This window comes from Hemiscyllium ocellatum, chromosome X (genome assembly GCF_020745735.1).
Source record: "Hemiscyllium ocellatum isolate sHemOce1 chromosome X, sHemOce1.pat.X.cur, whole genome shotgun sequence".
NCBI lineage: Eukaryota > Metazoa > Chordata > Chondrichthyes > Orectolobiformes > Hemiscylliidae > Hemiscyllium > Hemiscyllium ocellatum.
In genome coordinates this window covers 3,628,354-3,652,500 of record NC_083453.1, presented here as the reverse complement: position 1 = coordinate 3,652,500, position 24,147 = coordinate 3,628,354, and the positions used below count along the sequence as shown (strand labels likewise).

The window sequence follows — 24,147 nt, the reverse complement described above, 5'->3', positions numbered from 1 at the left end:
TGAGCTTGCTACCAGCTCTGCTGTTGCCAGAGAGATGCCTTTTCGATGGCAGATTGCTGCTGACAGAATGGCCGTTGGATGTTCGGTCAGGGTTTAACCCCCTCTCTTAGCCGTCTTCTTACACAAAGCCTGGGCACCAGGGTCTAACCTTCGAGGAGAAAGTGAGGACTGCAGATGCTGGAGATCAGAGCTGAAAATGTGTTGCTGGAAAAGCGCAGCAGGTCAGGCAGCATCCAAGGAACAGGAGAATCGACGTTTCGGGCATAAGCCTGAAGAAGGGCTTATGCCTGAAACGTCGATTCTCCTGTTCCTTGGATGCTGCCTGACCTGCTGCGCTTTTCCAGCAACACATTTTCAGCACCAGGTATAACCACATGTTAGTGGGTTTGTATACCACCCAGCTGTCAGGCACACCTCTTCTGAGACCCTCCTTTTTTTGTATCTTTATTCTTACAGGGAATGTGGATGTCACCAGGCCAGCATTATGGCCTGTCCCTAATTGCCCTAAAACGGAATGGCTCACTGGGCCATTGCTGAGCGTGGTTAAGAGTCAGCCACATTGCTGTGGGCCTGTGTAAACTAGACTGGGGAAAGACGGCTGTATCTTACAGCCTAAAGGTCTTCCCTTTCAGACATTAGTGAATCAAATGAGTTAGACAATGGCTAAATGGTCACTATCACTGAAAGAACTGCGGATGCTGGAAATCAGAAACAACGACAGAAAATCTCAGCAGGTCTGTGGAGAAACATCAGAGCTGGCGTTTTGGGTTCAGTGACCCTTCCTCTGATTCCAGATTGCAGTCTGCAAGGCACCCAGTTCATAGACATTGCTACAAAGAGGCAGTACTTTCGGCTTGCTGGTGAAGACAGTGGGATACTGGTGAGAAAGACTCACCTTTCGCTGTTATGCCATGAAACCACAGTGAGAGCTGAACACAAAAAGGTGACAAAGCAACCGGCCGCTATATAGCAGCCACGATACTATCACACCGTGATCACATCAAACAGCAGCCAGGCTAACCCACAACAGTTTGAGTGGAAATCAGTTTGCACTTAGTTTCACTGGAGCACTATAGCAGGCCTGAGACCAGAAGCCATTTACCTGGACTCCATTTCCACCCCCACAATCTCCTTAAATACCATCTTACCCGAGTTAAAAATCCCACAACACCAGGTTATAGTCCAACAGGTTTATTTGGAAGCACACTAGCTTTCAGAGCACCTGCCTTTTCCTAGCTGCTACTGGGTCTGAAGAAGTCACACTGGACCGGAAATGTTAACTCTGTTTCTCTCTCGCCATAGATGCTGCAGGACCCGCTGAGTTTCTCCAGCAACTTGTTCAAGAAGGCACGCCATCAACTTTACTGAACGGGCACAAACATCGACAAGAAACTTCTGAAGTTTAATCGAAGAAATGAGTTTGAATCGAAATTCAGGTCTTCAATTTGAAACATTGACCCTATAATCCTCTCTCTCAGAGAGACGGCCAGACTTGACAATCATTTTGAGCATTTCTTGTTTTCATTTCAGACTTCCATCATCTGCAGGAGACTGCTTTTGAGTTTGTACAAAATTCCCTTGTACAATCCACTTCCTTTAATCCGAATTTATTTTTTAAAAGAAAGGTTTGTATTATTACTAGCTTCTCAAGGTGTCCCAGAGAGTATTAACAGCTAGTGAAGTCCTTTTGGAGTACGGTCTGTTCTGCTATAAGCGCGGTAGCTCCATTCTTATGCAATCCTGTGTTATAAGAAAATTGTATTATAGCAGCACTGTTTAAACTAATGGGGCAGGAATCACATTATAATCAATTTAAAAGTTTGCACTTCAGAAACAGTGTACCCAATTCTTCAATCGTGTTATACCGAATTTGCATTAATGGAACACGCGTTATAGCAGAACGAGCTGTATTGATCACAGAATCCCTCCAGTGTGGAAACAGGTCTGTCAGCCCACTGAGTTCACACTGACCCTCCACAACATCCCATCCAGACCCTGTAACCCTGCCTTACCCATGGCTAACCCACCGAGCCTGCACAGCACTGGCTGCTATGGGTAACTCAGCATGGCCTTATCCCGCACATCTCTGGGCTACGGGAGGAAGCTAGGAGAAAGTGAGGACTGCAGATCAGAGCCGAGAGTGTGGTGCTGGAAAAGCACAGCAGGGCAGGCAGCATCAGGTGGTGGAGAAGTCAACATTTCGGGTGTAACTGGAGGTGGGTGTCAGGGGGAGCTGCAGGTAAAGGGGGTGGGGGGGTGGGAAGGGTTATGGGTGAGGAGAGGAGTGGAGTGGTGAGCTGGTGACAGGTGAACACATGTGGTAGGTACCACCTGGTTGGTCGAGGGGAGGGGAGGGGGCTGGAAAGGGAGGCGGGGGATAGGTGGGAAGGTGATTTGAAATTGGAGAACTCCGAGTTGAGCCCTCCGGGCTGGAGGCTGCCTGGGCGGAAGGTGAGGTGTTGTTCCTCCAATTTGCGGTTTGGTTCGTTGAGGCAATGGAGGAGGCCGAGGATGGTCATGTCGGAAAGGGAATGGGAAGGGGAATTAAAATGGGCAGGGACTGGGCGATCTAATCGTCCCTGAGGGCCCGGCTGTGATGGTCGGTAAACCCTTCCGTAAGTTGACGTCCGGTCTCCCTGATGTAGAGAAGACCACAGCGGGAGCCCCTGATGCAGGAAGCTCGGTTGGAGGAGAGGCAGGTGATCCTCTGTCTCACCGGGAAGGGCTGTTTGAGGCCCTGGGGATGGGGACGGTGTGCCAGCAGGTTTTGCATCTTTTTTGGTTACAGATACCGGGGGTGGGGGTGTGGATTGGGGGTGGGGTTGGTGGGGAGAGTGGCGTGAACCAAGGACTGTCAAAGGGAACGGTCCTTGCGGAAGGTGGGCAATGGGTGGGGAGGGGTAGCTGTTCTTGGTGGTGGGGGGTCTATTGGAGTTGGCGGAAAGATTTAAGGATGAGACAGTGGGTGTGGAGGCTGGTGGGGGGCTAGGTGAGGACAAGGGGGACTCTGTCTTTATTGCGTTGGGAGGGGGGGAGGTTGGGAGCAGTGGAACGGGGAATGGAGGTGATGGGATGGAGGGCTGTCTGGATGGCAGAGGGAGGAAAAACACATTGTTCAAAATAGGTGGACATCCGGGATGCGTGGGAGTGGAACGTCTCCTCGTCTGAGCAGATGCGGCAGAGATGGAGGAATTGGGAGAACGGGATGGAGTCCTTGCAGGATATGGGGTGGGAGGAGGTGTAGTCCCGGTAGTTATGGGAGTCTGTGGGTTTGTAGTAAATGTCAGTTTGGAGATGGAAAGGGAGAGGTCAAGGAATGAGAGGTGGGGAGGGGGTGCCCGAGGTGGACCCAAGTGATTTGGAGGGGTGGGGGTGGAAGTTGGGGGTGGAGTCGATGAACTGTTTCAGTCCAGCCTGGGGGCCTTCTGGGTGTCCATGGCCCCACATCCTGGATCTGAAGGAAATGGGAGGAGTTGTAGGAAGCGTTGTTGAGGGTACAGACTAATTCAGTGAGGCGGAGGAGGGTTTTGGTGGTGGGGGATTGGAGAAGCAAGTGAGGGCCTGCAGGCTCTCCTTGTGGGGAATGGATGGGTATAAGTCCATAGTCAAGATGAAGAGCTGGGAGGGAGGGAGTAGGGGATGGCCGTTTCTGACTAGGTGGAGGGTGTTGTTGGTGTCCTGGATGTAGGTTGGAAGCGCCTGGACCAAGGGGAAGAGAATAGAGCCAGGGTAGGAAGAGATGAGCTGGGTGGGGCAGGAGTGTGGGGAGATGATGGGTCAGCCGGGCTAGTCAGGCCTGTGGATCTTGGTGGGGGGGGGGGGGGGGTTATGAGGTTGGAGGCGGTGGAAGGGAGATCACCAGAGGCGAGGTGGGCACGGCCAGCGTGGATGCCAGTGGCCTGGTGGACCATTGGGGGGGGTGGTCCTGATCAAGAGGGAGGTAGGACTTGATGTCAGAGAGCTGGTGTTCATACTGCCACATCGATTGCATTCCAGCCCCTGCCCGGTTTTATTTTGCCCCTGGCTAGTGGTGTGGAGGTGCGGCTGTGGGATTGACGCTGTGGAAATACAGCCGTGAGAGGGTCGGGGACAGACTGGGATATCCAGGTCGAGAAAACGGATTTATCCCTCGATCTGAAGAAGGGAGAGAGTGACTCTTAGTAAGAGTTTGAAAGCTTCATGGTGTTTGCAGATTCTTATCTTGAGTGGGGGGGGGGGTGGGAATGAAACTGCAACCACGTGCGGCAGAAGGGGGTGTGGGCTGGGGACGCCAGCATCCGTTCAGACTCCGATCATAAACCGATGTGTCAGAGAACCCATTTCCACTTCGGGACAGACTTCGCTGTTGGCTTGCATCCGACCGGAGGAAAGGGGGGTCGGGGAGAAGGAGGAGGAGGAGGAGGGCGAGGAAGGCAGCAGAGGATGAGCATCGCAGGAAAATGACTTTCCGAAGGGTGAAAAGGTTGAGCCGTAAGGAGGATTACGACAGCGCCGAGTGCACCGGGGCGGAAGGTGATATTTACCAAAGCGGCGCTGAAACTTACAAGCCCTCGGAGTTGTACAAGACCCTGGCTTACTGCGGGGGCACGTTACCTCGCAACCACAAGCAGGTGAGTCAACAAACGTTGTTTTGTTGTAACATTCGTCCCAAGACAAACAAACGTGTTTTGTTTCCTTTCTAACAGCCACTCAAAGTGTTTCAGCTTTCGGTCACCACCTTTATACACTGTCCAACCTCGGGCAACTTCTGGACAAAAGTGAAGCTGGGTGTGGGTGGGGGGTTTCTTCCTCTTGGGGAGAGGATTCCTGTGTTAGTTGCACCCTCAATCTCTCCCAATGCAAATTTTGACAAGAATTTCCGTTTCATGCAAAGGTCCATCATCTCTATCAAGGAAAAGTCGCTGCACTGTCATCCCTTGTGCCGCCAGCACTAATTGCCCGACGGGTTTAATCTCGTTATTAATAACAGATTTTTCTTTTAATTCAACCCTGTGAGCGGGTTTGGGGGAGTAATTCACTCGGCAATATTCATCACAACATCTGGTTAAGCGTGTTCCGCGGTCTGATCCTGGGTTAAGAAAGTTTGACGACGATGAAGGTGCTACATAAATGCATGCTGTTGCTGTCATGAATCCCTCTGTTATCACAAACCTGGGAAGGGAGAGAGGGGACAGACCATAGCCGGAGTGAGAGTAGAGTTCAGGGAGGGCTGTGTGTGGGTTTGAGGGTCAGGTGGCCGATTCATGGCTGTGTCCTGGGCTTGTGATGACAGAGGGATTCAGGACAGCATAAACGTGCATTGATTTAGCACCTTCAATGGAGGCAAACGTTCCGTGGTAAAAACAAAGACTGCAGATGCTGGAAACCAGAGTCTGGACGGGCCTTTGTGAGAACAGAGGGGGTTTACAACAACAACAATGTGGGTTTACATTGCACCTTCAACCTCGTCAATCATCCCAGGCTGCTTTCACAAGAGAAAGTCTTCAGAGAAAATCCAACACATCCAGAGCCCTTGAATGGTTTGGTTAAATTCTGGTCGACAGGGAGGCTTTTAAGAACACTTCAGGGGAGGGGAGGAGACGGAAAGATTTCGGCAGGAAACCCCAGAGCTGGAGCTGAGGGAGCCCAAGTGCTGAAAATCCGGGGACGGGTATCAGATCTGAACTGGAAGACAACAAGACCTGTGGCTCTGAAGGGAGTGACAGAGCAATTAGTGATTTTGTTTTTCACCCAGCTCCAAGTGCTTGTCTTTTTAACTGGAGAATAAGTTCCCCTCCAAGCCCCTCACCATCCTGACTTGGAAATATATCCCCGTTCCTTCAGTGTCACTGGGACAGAATCCTGGAATTCCCTCCCTCAGGGCATTGTGGGTCAACCCACAGCACATGGACTGCAGCGGGTTCAAGATGGCAGCTCACCCCCCACCTTCTCAAGGGGGGCAACTAGGGACTGGACAATGAATGCTCCCCAGGTCAGAGTGGTGCTGGAAAAGCACAGCAGGTCAGGCAGCATCCGAGGGGCAGGGGTTGATCGAGGTAGAGAGTAATAGATTGTCCGGGAGTCAGTCACAGAGTAGAGGGGAGCATAGACCTCGCCCTGTCATTTGTTTTCACCAACTTGTGCTGTTGCTGAAATTGAAGCAGAAATTGCTGGAGAAACTCAGCAGGTCTGGCAGCATCTGCGGAGAGAGAAACAGAGTTCACCTTTCAAGCCTGGTGTGACTGAAGAACACTCACGTCAGCCTCGAAATGTTCACTCTGCGTTTCCCTCTTCCCCAGATGCCGGTGAGTTTCTCCAGTGAGTTCTCTATCCATTTCAGATTTCCAGCGTCCAGGTGACCTTGTGTGTGCCCATGCTGTTGGTGTCAAGGTGCCACGGACCGGGAGATTGTGTGGAACGGACTCCTGGTCTCTGAATTAGCCTTGGCTTGTTTAAGAAAGAAATTGCCCGAATATGCGTTGAGTAGGTGGTTTGAGAGTTAACAAACCAATCTCATCTGTTTGCTTTTCAGAACAGGAACTGTAAACCCAGCAACGTATAATCAGGAAGCAATTCTTCAAACAAAGGGGATTGAAACAGGGAACACTCTTTCCCATTTCACTACACACCCCCAAAAAAAAACGTTGTTTGCATTGAGGTGGGGTGCAATTGAAAATTTCAAAACTGACCAATTTGTTTTGGAGGCGGGGAGTTTTTGTGTTCTTCCACGGGGTGTACGTTCCATCCATGAGGACAGTATTCGCCGCCCATCCTGAATTAACCCTTGAACCCAATCAGCTCTTTCAGAGGGTGATTAGATTAGATTAGATTACTTACAGTGTGGAAACAGGCCCTTCGGCCCAACAAGTCCACACCGACCCGCCGAAGCGCAACCCACCCATACCCCTACATATACCCCTTACCTAACACTACGGGCAATTTAGCATGGCCAATTCACCTGACCCGCACATCTTTGGACTGTGGGAGGAAACCGGAGCACCCGGAGGAAACCCACGCAGACACAGGGAGAACGTGCAAACTCCACACAGTCAGTCGCCTGAGGCAGGAATCGAACCCAGGTCCCTGGCGCTGTGAGGCAGCAGTGCTAACCACTGGTTAAGAGTCAGCCACGTTTGCTATGAGTCTGGAGTTACATGTAAGCCAGACCGGTAAAGGATGACAGATTTCCTTTCCTGAAGGACAATAGTCAGAGTACAATGGGATCTGGACCAGATGGGCCGAGGGGTGGCAGATGGAGTTTAATTCCGATAAATGCAAGATGCTGCATTTTGGGAAAGCAAATCTTAGCAGGACTTATACACTTAATGGTAAGGTCCTGGGAAGTGTAGCTGAACAAAGAGACCTTGGAGTGCAGGTTCATAGCTCCTTGAAAGTGGAGTCGCAGGTAGATAGGATAGTGAAGAAGGCGTTTGATATGCTTTCCTTTACTGGTCAGAGTATTGAGTACAGGAGTTGGGAGGTCATGTTGTGGCTGTACAGGACATTGGTTAGGCCACTTTTGGAATATTGCGTGCAACTTTAGTTTCACTGCTATAGGCAGGACATTGTGAAACTTGAAAGGGTTCAGAAAAGATTTACAAGGATGTTGCCAGGGATGGAGGGTTTGAGCTACAGGGAGAGGCTGAACAGGCTGGGGCTGTTTTCCCTGGAGTGTCGGAGGTTGAGGGGTGACCTTATAGAGGTTTATAAAATCATGAGGGGCATGGATAGGATAAATAGACAAGGTCTTTTCCCTGGGGTGGGGGAGTCCAGAACTAGAGGGCATAGGTTTAGGGTGAGAGGGGAAAGATATAAAAGGGACCTAAGGGGCACTGTTTTCACCCAGAGGGTGGTACGTGTATGGAATGAGCTGCCAGAGGAAGTGGTGGAGGCTGGTACAAGTACAGCATTTAAGAGGCATCTGGATGGGTATATGAATAGGAAGGGTTTGGAGGGATATGGGCCGGGTGCTGGCAGGTGGGACTAGATTGGGTTGGGATATCTGGTCGGCACGGACGGGTTGGACCGAAGGGTCTGTTTCCTTGCTCTCCAGCTCGAGTGAACTGGATGGACTTTTCTGATGGTGGTTTCACAATAGATTTATTCATTTGAATACAAATTCCACCAGCTGCCATCGTGGGATTTGAAGCCCTGTCCGCCACATTTGCCTGTCCGTCTGGGTGATGTCACCAGCTGGCGACCTGTGTGATGGTCTGGGGGACAAAGTCGAGTCATTGCAGTTAAACTGCCGACTGACCGTAATCTAACTGAGTGGCGGAGCAGGCTGAATGGCTTCCTTCTTGCTGCCGTCAGCAGGTTGGCCTTCCAGCTTTTTGAGGACAGTGTTACCAACTGGCCGAAAGTGACGCGCCATCTTCCATGCCCCACCTCTTGGCTTGACGGCTGATCCCGTGCAGTGTAGTTATGAGGGCTCCATTTCACTCAACCAGTCAGGTGATTACTCAACGTTGCCGAATCATATGTGAAAACTTTTCAATTAGATTGAAGCTGATCCGAACGCCGTGATGGCCTTACCAAACAGAACTCCGAGACAGTATATCCGAAATGTCGATTCTCCTGCCCCTTGGATGCTGCCTGACCTGCTGCGCTTCTCCAGCGACACATTTTTCAGCAGTTACCTCAATCCCCTTGCAAATAGCAATGGATAACTGGGGCTGCTGCTCTCGAGTGAGACAAAACTACAATTGCATGCCCTTCTCCTGAGCTCTGACTGCAATCCAGAGCATTGAGGAACCCCCAGTTACCAACCCCTGAAGGGGGCTTTCCTTAGTGTGTCATTAAAGTATCAGGAAATGGTCGTAAGTGAGGACTGCAGATGCTGGAGATCCGCTGCACCCGATGTGGCCTCCTATACATTGGGGAGACAAGCCGCCGACTTGCGGAACATTTCAGGGAACACCTCTGGGACACCCGGACCAACCAACCCAACCACCCCGTGGCTCAACACTTCAACTCCCCCTCCCACTCCACCAAGGACATGCAGGTCCTTGGACTCCTCCATCGCCAGACCATAGCAACACGATGGCTGGAGGAAGAGCACCTCATCTTCCGCCTTGGAACCCTCCAACCACAAGGGATGAACTCAGATTTCTCCAGTTTCCTCATTTCCCCTCCCCCCACCTTGTCTCAGTCCCAACCCTCGAACTCAGCACCGCCTTCCTAACCTGCAATCTTCTTCCTGAGCTCTCCGCCCCCAACCCCTCTCCAGCCTATCACCCTTACTATCGCATTTGCAATGCCCCTCCCCCAAGTCCCTCCTCCCTACCTTTTCATCTTAGCCTGCTTGGCACACCCTCCTCATTCCTGAAGAAGGGCTCATGCCCGAAACATCGATTCTCTTGTATCAGGAGATGGTGTCATGTAGCAAGAGGCCACTCGGCCCGTTGTTTGAGATGTCCAGCCAACCCCACTGCATTCCCCTTTCCCAGTCACTTGGCCACGTGGAGGACTGATCTAATCCTATTTTGATGCCACTGTTGAACCTACTTCCACTGCCCTCTTGGGCATCTGCATCCCAGATCATGACCACTCCTGGCGTGATTAAAGTCATTTAAAAAAAACACTCTGGGGTCTCACCTGAGTGAATAATTTGCAACGTTACCCGACCGCCAGCTCTCTCTCAACCTCCGCTGACTCCTGGCAGAGGGAAGCAGTTACTTCTCACTCACTCGGTCCGAATCCCCTCCCAGATTTGAGCGGAACCTTCTCTGCTTGAAGAGGAACCGCTCCCCCCCTCAGTATCTCCAGTCTCACCCATGAAAGTTCCTCATCCCTGGAAATATTCCAGTTAGTCTTCTCTGTACTCTCTCCCAGTTGGGTATAAGCTGCTGATCATGGCAGTGGGAGCAATTTCAGTGGAAGTTTTAGAAAGGGGCAAATATTCCAGGGTGATTGGGCTAGTTGGTCACTCTTTCAGACAGCCGGCACTGGACTGATGGGCTGAATGGGAATCCTCTTGAACCATCCCCTTGTGCTGATATTTCGCTGCTGGCTGTGAGAGGCTGATGACACCGTATGATTGACATGTCACCTACATCTCAGTCACGCCACCTCATTGTCTGCAGTTCCTTTGAGATGCTTTGACATGATAATCTAATAGAAAGCCAAGCGTCCTCAATTAACCAGGCTGGCAGTGAAGGCCTGCCTGGGGTGTGCCCTTCTCGAGAATGAGCTGCACTGAGATCAAGAAAACTTCACTGAGCAATGCAGGATTTTCAACGGGTCACGTTTCACAGTAACTGTGCAAATCCCTGCGATACCGGATTGCAACCTTCTGTTTTCCTTCAATTCTGGCCTCTGGTGCAGCGAACTTTCCATTGCTTAACCATTGACCAGCAAGCCTCCACTTGCCAGGGCAAAATAAGACCATAAGACCATAAGACATAGGAGTGGAAGTAAGGCCATTCGGCCCATCGAGTCCACTCCACCATTCAATCACGACTGATGGGCATTTCAACTCCACTTACCCGCATTCTCCCCGTAGCCCTTAATTCCTCGTGACATCAAGAATCTATCAATCCCTGACTTAAAGACATTTAGCGTCCCGGTCTCCACTGCACTCTGCGGCAATGAATTCCACAGGCCCACCACTCTCTGGCTGAAGAAATGTCTCCGCATTTCTGTTCTGAATTGACCCCCTCTAAAATGTCCCAAACGCGCACTCTCTCTCTCTCTCTCTCTCTCTCTCTCTCTCTCCCCCCTGGTGCCTCTCTAACATTTCCGTGTGGTTCGGTCGCCTATTTTAGTCGACGGTTCTTCCTCTGATGCGCAGTGGAGTGGTTTACCACATTGAAGGTGCTACATCAATGAATATCTTTGTTGTTACACCGCTATCGGTTCAACGAGATCCAATCGCTGTGTAGTGTCTCGTTTCTTTCAGCAGTGGGCAAGTGCCTGACCTTCACTGAGTGACTAGCCAATGTGTTATGGGTTTATTTTTTTTTCTGATCCAGCTCCCTCAGAGCCAGCTCTCAGAGTGAACAGGATGTCTGACACTCCTGTTCTTTGTTTTTCCCCATTGACTTCTTTTCCCCACACTCCTGCCTAACTGCGGTAGTGCTTATATTTTCCCCCAGCCCCCATGTTGTGTGTGTGTGCGGGTGTGAGACACAGGGAAAGACACCAGGTGGACAAACCTTTATTTAATTCCCACCACCAGGAAGAAATGAAACACCCGAGTGGCCAGTGACAAGCAGTGCCCTTCACATCAAAGGGCAATGCTGTGTGATCAAACAGTGAAGGGGAGGGCAGGGACTAAATCAAAATAGAGTTGGAGGGGGAAATGATGCACTCCACTCCCTGCGGCGCCCACCTCTCCCTGAACAACTCCAGGCTGTTGGTGGACACCGCGTGCTCCTTCTCCAAGGACACCCGGGCCCTAACGTAACCGCGGAAGAGGGGCAAGCAGTCGGCCCTAACGACCCCCTCCACGGCCCACTGCCTGGACCTGTTTATGGCCAGTTTGGCCAGGCCCAGGAGCAGGCCCACGAGGAGGTCTTCAGATCTGCCCTCCCTCCTCTGCACCGGGTGCCCGAAGATCAGGAACGTGGGGCTGAAGTGCAACCAGAAGCAGAGGAGGAGGTTTTTTTAGAAAATCGAAGAGGGAGTGCAAACGCCCACACCCAATATACACATGGTCCGTGCTGTGGTTCACGGACTCCCAACCCAACCCCTTGGCGGTTGGGCTGGGAGTCCGTGAACCACAGCAATATGCGGATGCAGGGGACTGTTGTGTGCAGCACCCTCCACCCCAGATCCCCAAGAGAAAGGGGGAGGACTCCTGTGTAGAGAAACCCAGGGGTTTACTGTGTGGGGAATCGCAGATGCAGATTTATGACCCATCAACCATGACATGATGCACTGAAACATTTGTGAAAGTAGCTTTCGATCCTGACAGCACCTAAGAGAGAACAAAATGTTTGTGAATAAGTTAATGCGAGTGCATTCTGTTAAAGGGTCAGCGTCTTAAAGAGCTTTTAGCCGGTATTTTTTAAAAAAATCATTCATTCCCGAGCTGTGGGCATTGCTGGCTTAGGCCACCATTTATTGCCCATCCCTAATTACCCAGAGGGCAGTTCGGAGTCAACCCCATTGGCTGTGGGTCTGGAGTCACATGTAGGCCCAGACCAGGTAAGGAGGGCAGATTTCCCTCCCTAAAGGACATTCCTGAATGGGTTCCCCTCCCCCCCGACAATCCGTTCCTGGTCATCATTAAAGTCTTAATTCCAGATCTGAAAAAAATACATAATTTGAATTCCGCCATCTGCCATGGGTGATTTGAACCTGGGTCCCCAGGTGAATAATCTGGCAATAATGCCACTTGGCTGTCACCTGACCTCTAGACAGACCTTCCAATCAATGTTAACAAAGAACATTACAGCACAGGGACGGGCCCTTTCGCACTCTAAGCCTGTGCCAATCCATATCCTCTGACTAAATCTGTTTGAAATGATTCGTTTATCGCTGTTCTTAAATTATTGTGGCCAAAAGACTCTCAGCAACATTGCAATTCTTAAAAAGAAAGTTTCTCAGGATGTGGGGTGCCACTGGCTGGGCCCAGTATTTATTACCCCGTCCCTAGTTGCCCCCCTTGAGAAGGTAGGGGTGAGCTGCCATCTTGAACCGCTGCAGTCCATGTGCTGTGGGTTGACCCACAATGCCCTGAGGGAGGGAATTCCAGGATTTTGTCCCAGTGATACTGAAGGAACAGTGATATATTTCCAAGTCAGGGTGGTGAGGGGCTTGGAGGGGAACTTGCAGGGGGGGTGGTGTTCCCATGTATCTGCTGCCCTTGTCCTTCTAGATGGAAGTGGCTGTGGGTTTGGAAGGTGCTGTCTGAGGATCTTTGGTGAATTCCTGCAGTGCACCTTGTAGATGGTACACACTGCTGTTACTGAGCGTCGGTGGGGGGAGGGAGGGGATGGTACACACTGCTGTTACTGAGCGTCAGTGGGGGAGGGAGGGGATGTTGATTTTAGATGGTCATTCACATTGGGCACAGCAAGCTTTGTTCCAGTAAAGTATGAAAGCTGCAGTGTCTATCCGCCATTTTATCTTTGGAGCAGGCCCTTTCAACAGCTGAGATCTCTGGTTGGCAAGACTTCCTTTTTAAGTTTCAGTAAGGGTCTGTGGGCCATGTCCACCTGAAGTTTGATGGAGGAACTGGAATTGACTTCTCCCTGTGATCAATGATGAGGAGCGAAATGTTGAAGGGGTTCAACTGTTGATGAGGGTACCAGAGGCCTCTGCTAATGAGCCATAGACCAGAGTTCAAATCCCACCAAGGCATCGATGGGATCTAAATTCAATTAATTAAATAGATCTGTGATTTTAAAAAAAAATAGTATTAGTGTTGGAGACCGTACAAGCTGGGAGGGACATCTTCAGAGAAGGAAATCTGCAGCTTTTACCTGGTCTGGCCTCCATGTGACTCCAGACCCCACGGCCAATGAGGCTGACTCTGAATTGGCCATAGGATTGCCTCAGGGGTAGCTTGGGTGATCAATGCTGGCCTGAGTAAAATCAAAACTAAGAAAACGTCAGCCAAGCAGGTCATATTCTGCTTCATAATTAAGCAATTTCAATTCCTCATTTAAGACCTAACCTGGGGATTTGTGGGCTTAGAAAATGAGAAATGCTTGTGCTGTCCGTTTAGCCACTGAGTTCAGGCCGCTTCCTCATCAACAAGTGGATTAATATTTTCCATTGCCAAGTCAGTGAGGGGTGACAGTTGGGAGGATAAAGTAACGTTGCAGTTGAACAGCAACTTCAAGCACGCAAGGCAGCATAGAAAATGTAATGTCTTAAACACTGAGTGATGTGCATGACTTGGTTCAATGTTTCAAATGCAATGGAGCTGTAGATTCTCTGAAAACACCATCACTTATGGGCTAGATATGGGATGTACATGCTGGGTACACATGAATATCTGAAGAGCAGGAGAATCGACATTTCGGGCATGAGCCCTTCTTCAGGAAGGAGGGCTTATGCCCGAAATGTCGAATCTCCTGCTCCTTGGATGCTGCCTGACCTGCTGCGCTTTTCCAGCAACACATTTTCAGCTCTGATCTCCAGCATCTGCAGACCTCACTTTCTCCTACACATGAATGTCTGTTGCTCGGAATGGTAAATTAAATCACACAAGCACACAGGTAAAATGTCCTTAGTCTCTGTTTGGAGTACCATGGGTAACCTTCCCATTCATTCTCCAGTGATGCCACCTTCACCCTTTTGGATCCCGTGAAAGCAAGTGCAGTGAGCTGGCGCACACACAATCCCTGGCATCTGGGTGAGGATTCAGCTCCTCTTGATGGGCATGAAAGCCAACCTGAAGCAAACCTGGGCAGTCAGTCTCCAAGACAGCCATAGCTTCCCTTTTCCCCGACAAAGCTGGCAATTCTGGGCAAAGATGCCAAGGAGGTTGGGTGGAAATGGCAAACGCTGCACTGGCAGCGGCCTTTGGGGTTTGGGCTCAGACCTGTTTTTGGAGTAAAGTAGAGGGGGGGGGGGTTTGCTTTGCATCGGATTTTGCAGCTTCATGTCTGAGAGTGCACTGATCCCTTGAACTGCAGAGGGCTCTATGTTGGTAAATGCATCGAAGAATTGAAATGGCCTTTGCATCTCTATATGTTGTACAATAGAAGCAACATTCAGTTGAAAACCAAGTGCTCAGGGTTCTGAATGGTGACTGGACCCTATATCACGTTCGGCAGTTTGTGACACACGACTGACTCAGAGTTGCTGTCAGTTTTGCAAAGAACATGATTTAAAAACATTTTCTCTTTTTGTTGCCATCTTGAATTTGGTTTGAGTTCCCGAACTGACCCACGCTGCTTTGCCGAGACCAGGGGCTGGGTTTGGGCCTGGCGCAGAGGCAGCCTGGCCTGTGAATTCCTACCGGTTTGCCAGGTCCATCTTGCCCCTGAGCCATTAACCTGGTGGCGGGCGGGTCAGTTGACGTGAGTTAAAGGTCAGTTGGCCTTTGGGAACCTCCAAGCTTTGAGGCTCTCCATTGACCCTTTTGTTTGAGCCCACGTGCCAACCTTAATTGACTAGCTCAGTGCCAACTGATAGAAGCTCCCTACAATTCCCACCTCCCCGTCTATTCGATGCTGATGTCAAAGAATCCCTAAAGTGTAGGAGCAGACCATTTGATCCTACCCATACCCACCGTTCCTGACCTTATCACCTTACACTCCTCACAGACCGATCCTAGCTTGCATCTCCCTGAACACTTATGGGCAATTTAGCAGGACCATCTAACCGGCATATCTTTGGATTGTGGGAAGAAACCGGACCACCTGGAGAAAACCCACACAGACGGTCGCCTGAGGTGGGAATCGAACCCAGGTCCCTAGTGCTGTGAGGCAGCAGTGCTAGCCACTGATCCACCGTGTTGCCCAGTGTTGCCGCCGTGTGGGCGGCACAGTGGCACAGTGGTTAGCACTGCTGCCTCGCAGCGCCAGAGACCCGGGTTCAATTCCCGCCTCAGGCGACTGACTGTGTGAAGTTTGCACGTTCACCCCGTGTCTGCGTGGGTTTCCTCCGGGTGCTCCCACAGTCCAAACATGTGCGGGTCAGGTGTATTGGCCATGTTAAATTGCCCGTAGTGTTAGGTAAAGGGTATATGCTGGGGAATGGGTGGGTTGCGCTTCGGCGGGTCGGTGTGGACTTGTTGGGCCACACTGTAAGTAGTCTAATCGAAAAGGTACACTCCTGACCCAGCCATCTACCCACAGAACTGGGATTCAGCTCAGTGGCATATTCTACCATTGGAGGGCACTGCCCTAGCGAGACCATTAAAACCCTGCTCCCATACAACCACTCCCATACTGCAGTAGAATCAACAGCAACACGCACACTTGGGAAAGGCTACATATTTATTATTTTTTTCCTCTCTTTTGCTTTCATGTGATATGAATCAAGGTTTTCTTGTTTGCTACAAAGTGGAACCTAAAAAGCCAAAACTGCTCCCTAATGATTTCAACAGTCAACTAGACCAGCTGTAAGCGTGCAAGACATGGAAAGTCGCCCTGTAATGGTTAGCAGTGTTTGGGGAGTAAGGGTATGCAGACAGACCTAACCGTGATAGAGATCAGAAAGGAAATGCATTCGGTCAAGCTAACCAGAAGGGTGTGGGTGGGATGACATAGCTGGGGGAGGTGCGTGGGTTGAGGGGGGGTTGGGGGGGGGGGGGGCGCAGTTTTGTCTGGATAACAAAGCTTGAGGAAATTGCATTGACTCTCAGTTGCTTTCTCAAGAGGGGAAAGTGCTTTCATGTGCCGTTTCCAAACTGGTGCCAGCGAAAACAAAACTTAATGGAAACCAGAAACGACAACTTGTAAGATATTATAAATCTTCCCCTCGCTCCTGCCCAATCAGCAATCACATTCAGCAGGGCAACGGCACTGCCGAGTGTGTCTGCAATCTCCAATCAAACTTAAAGACCCTTACCCATCCCTTTAAGGCTGGGGCCACTGGCTCACACTGAGCTACGGGGTTTTAATTTCCTGACCTTCCCCAGTATGGGGATCCCGTTGCTTTATCCCAACCGTTCACAAGGAAAAGGAGCCTCTTGTGTCTCTCAAATGATTGCTGTCTAGAAGAGCAAGTTCAGAGTTCCCTCTTGTTGTCAAGTACCAGTGACACTAGCTTGTGCTGTGGTGACCCTTCGGCCCATCTTGTCCATTTTCCCCCCAAGTCTCCCAAATTAAATTGGTTCCACTTGCCTACATTTGGCCCATATCCCTCTAAACCTTTCCTATCCACGCACCTGCCCAAGTGACTTTTAAATGTTGTGACTGTATCCACATCGACCACTTTGTTCATTCCACACACGCATCGCTCTCTCTTGCGTGAAAAAGATCCCCCTCAAGTTCCTTTTAAATCTTTCCCCTCTCACCTTAAACCTATACCCTCGAGTTTTGAACTCCCCCACCCCAGGAAAAAGACCTTGGCTATTTTACCCAATCTATACCCCTCATGATTTTATAAATCTCTGTAAGGTCACCCCTCGACCTCCTAGGGTCCAGTGAAACAAGTCCCTGCCTCATCAGCCTCTCCTTATAACTCAGGCCCTCCTATCTCGGTAACATCTTGGTTAATCTTTGCTGCACTCTCTCCAAGTTAATGATATCCCTCGTATAACAGGGTGACCGAACTGCAGACAGTACTGCAGAAAGGGCCTCACTAATGTCCTGTACAACCTCAACATAATGTCCCAACTCCTGTAGTCAATGGTCTGACCAATGAAGGCAAGCATGCTAAATGTCTTCTGTATCACCCTGTCTACATGTGATACCACTTTCAAGGAGCTATGTACCTGAACCCCCGAGGACTCTCTGTTTGACAACGCTACTAAATGTGAGGTGATGCACTTTGGGAAGAATAACAGGAAGGCAGAGTACTGGGTCAGTGGAAAGATTCTTGGTAGTGTGGATGTGCAGAGGGATCTTGGAGTCCATGTATATTAGATCCCTGAAAGTTGCCACCCAGGTGGATAGTGCTGTTCAGAAGGCATACGGTGTGTTAGGTTTCATTGGTAGAGGGATTGAGTTCCGGAAACACAATATCATGCTGCAACTATATAAACGCTGGTGCGGCCACACTTGGAATATTGTGTCTAGTTCTGGTTGCCGTATTTCAGGAAGGATGTGGAAGCATTGGAAAAGGTGCAGAGGAGATTTACCAGGATGTTGCCTGGTCTGGAGGGAAGGTCTTATGAGGAAAGGCTGAGAGACTTGGGTCTGTTCTCATTGGAAAGAAGAAGGTTAAGGGGGGATTTGATAGAGACATACAAGATGGTCAGAGGATTAGATAGGGTAGACAGCGAAAGGCTTTTTCCTAGGATGATGACGTCAGTGTGTACAAGGGGGCGTAACTACAGATTGAGGGGTGATAGATTTAAGACAGATGTCAGAGGCAGGTTCTTTACTCAGAGAGTGGTAAGGGTGAGGAATGCCCTACCTGCCAATGTAGTTAACTCAGCCACATTAGGGAGATTTAAACAATCCTTAGATAAGCGCATGGATGATGATGGGATAGTGTAGGGGGGCAATCTGAGAATAGTTCACAGGTCGGCGCAACATTGAGGGCCGAAGGGCCTGTTCTGCGCTGTACTGTTCTATGTTCTATCCAGGGCCCTATCACTAACTGTTTAAGTTCTGCCCTTGTTCACTTCACTAAAATGCAATACCACAGTCTGACAACATAGCACTTGAGTCTGGACTTACTTTAAGTTCTTTTCGCTCTGTGCTCTCTGATCTACATTGGCAACATCTCCATTTTCATATTCTCATCTTCCCTCTGTTCAGACCCCTCCAAGGCTACACCCTTCCTTAACTCCCAAACCTCCTCCAGCCTCTCAACACTCCGCCAATCTCCTCTAATTCCAGCCTCTCATCGCCCCTTGTTTTGATCGCTCTGCCATTGGTAGCCATGCTTTTAGCTGCCTAGGGCATCCGCTCCCTAAGCCTCTCCTGCCCCCCCTCCTCCTCTGAGGATGTTCCCCTACCTGCTTGACCCGTTGCTTGGTCATTTGTTCCACTATCCTCGGTTTTTGCCTGCCAAGCCCGTCGGAATGTTTTACAACTAGAAGGTGGCATAGAAATTCTCATGGGCACAATTGGCATTGAGCATTTTTGTGGGTCTTGCCTTTGGGGGTGGGGTGGGGGGAGGTGCAGTGTTTATGCCGCGGAATGGTACTGGCAGAGGGATTTGGAATTAGCCTTCCTGTTGGCTACTCTCCTATAATATCTGAGCGAACGTGACTGTGCCAGCCTTGAGGGGCTTTATTGGGGCATGAATGCTGTATCTTCAGAAAGGCTTGCAGAAGAGGACTTCAATCTCTGAGGGATGGAATTGGATCATTTCCATTGTCTTAGCCAAGCCAAGAAAGGGCCCTCTGTTTATTAGTACCTTGCTACCTGCTTATATTGAGAACCAGACAGTTAACCTTCCATTGTTTAGACTATAAGGATAACTCCGGAATGGGTGGTACCTTTTAATCCCAATATACTCAATCACTGTTTGTGACCGAATCTATTTTAATTACACATTTTAAAGCATTTGTTCATTTCAGTTGACGTGCAGAATGCAGTCAGTTTCAGAATGCTTTTGGCATGGAGTGGGAGTTATAGAATCCCTACAGAGTGGAAGCAGGCCATTCAGCCCATTGAGTATACACTGGCCTCTGAACAGCATCCCCCACCAAGAGCCATCATATCCCTGCATTTCCCATGGCTAATCCATCTCACCTGCACATCCCCGGACACTTTGGGGCAATTTAGCATGGCCAAACCACCCTAAATTACACATCTTTGGACTGTGGGAGGAGACTGGAGCACCCAGAGGAAACCCACGCAGACACGGGGAGAATGTGCACTCTCCATGTTGGTTCACTCAGTTGGCTGGATAGCTGGTTTGCGCTATAGAATGATGCCAGCAGTGATGGGTTCAATTCTTGCACCTGACTGAGGTTATCATGGAAGACTCTTCTTCTCAAACTCCTCTCCTTGTCTGAGGTGTAGTGACCCTTGGGTGAAATCCCCACCAGTTGTCTCTCTCAAGAGGGGGTATGCTGACTTTGCTGTTTGGCACAGCACTGGCTATAGCCTGTTTACCGGGTAAATGGGCTGTTGTTTTCCCTTCAGCCAGCTTTGCCGTGGGTGAGTGGGGATGACTGTAGGGCATTGACTCACAGCTGTGATTATCTAATATGGGGTGTACCTGCAGTTGTTTGGTTGGTCAAGGTCATTAGCTGGTGACCATGCCACCCTTAGGGGCACTGGGGCACATTGTACCACCCCTGGCTGCGACTACATCTCACTCAGTGTGGTGTCCTGCCAAAGCTCTCAGCTTCCTGGTGTGTAGATTTTTTTTTAGATTAGATTACTTACAGTGTGGAAACAGGCCCTTCAGCCCAACAAGTCCACACCGAACCGCCACCCACCCATACCCCTACATTTACCCCTTACCTAACACTACGGGCAATTTAGCATGGCCAATTCACCTGACCTGCACATCTTTGGATTGTGGGAGGAAACCGGAGCACCCGGAGGAAATCCACGCAGACACGGGGAGAACGTGCAAACTCCACACAGTCAGTCGCCTGAGTCAGGAATTGAACCAGGGTCTCTGGCGCTGTGAGGCAGCAGTGCTAACCACTGCGCCACCGTGCCGCCCGTAGCTTGGCAATGCAGAGAGGGGGTATCACCATTGGATTTCATGCCATTTGCACTCTCATTGACCTTTCCATTTTGGCAGGACAGACTCAATGGGCTGAAGGGCCTTTTCTGTCCTGTACGATCCTATGAGTCTGAAGACTCTGGTGTCTGTGAGCTATATGCACCAAGTTCTGCCTGTCCCTTGATGTGGACAGCCCAGCAAACTCTCACTATGGACTCGACACATTTTGATTGGCCTGAGTAGCAATTCACCTGGCGTACAACAGCTTTTGGATGACCAGTCGAGAAGGTAGCTATGTTAGCAATGCTGCAAGCCATGTCACTACAGAGCAGTGCCGACATCAGAGTCAAAATACAGCGAAAGATAGAAACTAGACTCACACACATATCTCTGTAAAATGCTGTCAGTATTATTGTAGGGCAAAGACTGTGGCATTGAAACCACTCAGTGCCATTTCTGCACAGGTATCCAACACCTTCTGACATTCCTTTTATCATGCAGAACTGTTAAAACTAGTGGAAAGAACGATTTCATACAGGTACAGTCGAAAAATGTTCTCAACTTTGTTTTCAAAGCCCTCCCACAGGCTCTGTAATCTGCTCCATCCCACAACCCTCTGAGATTTCAGCTTTCCTCAAAGTTCAGCCCTGATTTTAATCTGTTGGGCTGTACCCTCAGCCACCTAGGCCCCAGGCTCTGGAGTTGCTTCGCTTAACCTTTCTGCCTCACCTTTCCTCGGTTAAGGTGCTCCTTAAAAGCGTGGGTCCCTGGTCCTTACGTTGGCATGAGCATTTTGGTGTCCTTTTTTTTTCGTTTTGTTTCCACACCCGTGGGACACCTTGGAACATGTGACGATGTCGTAGAAATGCAAGATGGCATCAAGACAAGATTTGGGATGTTGGCTTTCAGAGCTCTGGCGTCCTTTTTGAAAACGTCAGGGTGGGGCTCCCTGTGAATTAGCCCAGTGCGGAGGGGGCTAAACTCAAGGAAATAGGAACAAAATAGGACGGTTACAGGACAGTGGGCGCAAAGCTCCCACTGAGATTGGGACTCTGATCGAAGGATCCAAATCAGCATGTTGAAGCACCAGGCCAAACATCAGCAATTCCCTCAGCCTCTGGCCTGAGGCCTGACTCAAGACTGCGGGAGTTGGTCAGATGCCTGGGCCATGTTGACGGACCTGTTGCTTGTTTTTTCTCCTCACGCTAAGCTCTTAGCCATCTCGTTGGGATGCTGTGACTGGAATAAACAGCATATGGGATTGCGTGGATAGCTGAAAGATCTGTGCTGAATTAAAGCAAGCATTTCCTTTCCCTCTTTAGGAACTCTGTGCTGCTGGGTACAATCATGTGGCAGCCAGGCCTGTCTGCACAGAGTTAACAATTCTCAACGGGGACTGCATTAGGGAGCACTGCAATCAGTCACACCCCTAGGGACAAAGCAGCAAGTTAAGAAGAGGTGATGGTCTCGTGGTATTATTACTAGGCTATTAGATTAGATTCCTACAGTGTGGAAACAAGCCCCAGCCCAACAAGTCCATACCCACCCTCTGAAGAGTAACCCACCCAGACCCATTTCCCTTTGACTAATGCACCTAACACTACGGGCAATTTTTAGCATGGCCAATTCACCTGACCTGCACATCTTTGGACTATGGGAGGAAATCGCAGACACGGGGAGAATGTGCAAACTCCACACAGACAGTCACCCGAGGCTGGAATCGAACCCGGGTCCCTGGTGCTGTGAGGCAGCGTTGCTAACCACTGAGCCACCATGCCACCCAAAGCAATCCAGAAACCCAGCTAATGTTCTGGGGAACGTGGGTTCAAATCTCATCACAGCAGAATCCAATAAGAAATCTGGAAATGAGTCTGATTACCACTGTCAGAAAATCCCATCACTAATGTCCCTCAGAGAAGGAGGGCTGGCCTACACGTGACTCCAGACCCACAACAATGTGGTTGGACTTTTAACTGCCCTCTGGACAATAAATGCAGGCCTAGCCAGGAACTGTCATCCTGGGAAGAAAATACCTCAGTGAGGATTAACTCTGGTGTTGGGATAGTCTGGTGCCTTAGACAACAGAGTGGCTTCTGCCAGTTTGAGTGGTAAATGGGCCCCCATACACATTGTACTGGGGGGGGGCGGGTTTGGCTTTTGGGTGTTCTCCATCTTTGAAGAATCCTCTTCTCTTTGTTGTCTACTTTAGTGAAGCCTCCATTGGGGGAAGGCTGTTAAACTGGCTTGACGTGTTTGTACAGGTGTGACATTCATGTTTGCCCAGCTGTTGGTACCCACCCACAGTCCCAGCTTGGATAAACAGCACTCTGCTAATCCCTCACTGACACAGCAACGAACCCCCACTGCTGTTCTAGGTGTCAAACATCGACGGCCTTGCAGTGTCCTGGCTCACTGAAACAGGGAACTTTGATGTGAAATGCCCTCATACCGGGCGCCGACTGAGTGACTGTGCCCTCTGACCTCAATGCGTGCCAACTTGGGGAAAGATACCGACACACTTTCTGGGGCACAAACAATGTTGGCTCTGTGCCATGTTGTGCCAGCCAAGGGGAAAAAAAAGCATTGCCCACGGTCTGTTGAGCAGACGGTCAAATAGACTTTGCGTTCAAGTCTTGAATTTTATTTTAGCTTGTTAAATGTCGGGTGCAGAACTAAGCATGCATGTTTGAAAGCAGCACTTGACTAAGAGTTTTCCACTGAAAATGTGTTGCTGGAAGAGCGCAGCAGGTCAGGCAGCATCCAAGGAACAGGAGATTCGATGTTTCGGGCATAAGCCCTTCTTCAGGATAGAGTTTTCCACTCTATCACAAAATTATCCCTGATTTATTTGATTCATTGGATTTAAATTCTTCAGTCGTCATGGTGGGATTTGAACTCATGCTGTCATATCTTTTGTCCAGGCCTCTGGATTATTGGTCCAATAACATAATCACTATCATAAAAGCAAAATACTGTGGGTGCTGGAGATCCAAGGCACGCACTGCAAAACTCTAGTATCTGTGGAGACAGACAGAGTCAATGTTTCAAGTCTGAGATGACTCATCTGCAGAGTTTGATGCCAGGCAACAGTTAGATGCCACAGGTGCCAGCTGCCCTCTCTTAGCTGACCAACCTCTAACGTAGAAACTCTGGATAATGATTGGCAGGTCAACAGCTTCGAGTTCCTAGGAATAACTATCACCAATGGTCTATTCTGGTCTTTCTACGTTGACATGACGGTGAAGGAAGCACACCCAGCACCTCTACGTCTTCAGGAGGTGAAGGAAATTTGACACGTCCGCAATGACTGACCAATGTTTACAGATGCACTCGGTACGGCGACTGCTCTGCCCAGGACCGTAAAAAACTACAGAGAGTTGTGAACACAGCCCAGTCCCTCACACGACCCAACCTTCCATCCATTGACTCCGTCTACACTTCCCACCGCCTCGGGAAGGCAGCCAACATCATCAAAGACCCCTCCCACCCCGGGTACTCTCTCTTTCCCCCCGTCTTCCATCAGGCAGAAGGTGCCAAGGTTTGAAAACATGTACCAACAGATTCAAGAACAGCTTCTTCCCCGCTGTTATCAGAATAATGAATGGCCCTCTCCTGTATTAGAGTTGACCTTTCTCTGCCCCTTCTCTGTAGCTGTAACACTGTATTCCGCATTCTGTTCTATTACCCTCATGGACTGATGTAAGGAATGGTTAGTCTGGATAGCACACAAACCAATACTTTTCACTGTATCTCGGCACATGTGGCAATAATGAATCAAATGAAATAGAAAAAGAGGATGTTTTGAATAGGGACTCCTCAAAGCCCACCTCGGCCTGACATTCTCCCGCCCAGCCCTTCAGCAGGAGGGAGATGCTCGAGCTTGAGACCCAGGCTGGGCTAATTCCGAGCCCGGACACCATCCTGAGAGCAACCCGCTCACTCACTGCCTCAGTCAAGAGTCAG

At 49.9% G+C, this 24,147-nt stretch overlaps 1 protein-coding gene across 1 annotated transcript in view; it reads left to right on the top strand.

Annotated features, from left to right (window-relative positions):
- The first annotated feature begins 4,340 nt into the window (after positions 1–4,340).
- The window catches only part of tamalin (trafficking regulator and scaffold protein tamalin), a 37,382-nt gene continuing 17,575 nt past the window's right edge, over positions 4,341–24,147 (top strand). The window contains exon 1 of the mRNA XM_060821018.1: positions 4,341–4,610. Coding sequence (XP_060677001.1) covers positions 4,440–4,610 — 171 coding nt within the window. The 5' untranslated portion in view covers positions 4,341–4,439. The remainder of the gene's footprint in view (positions 4,611–24,147) is intronic.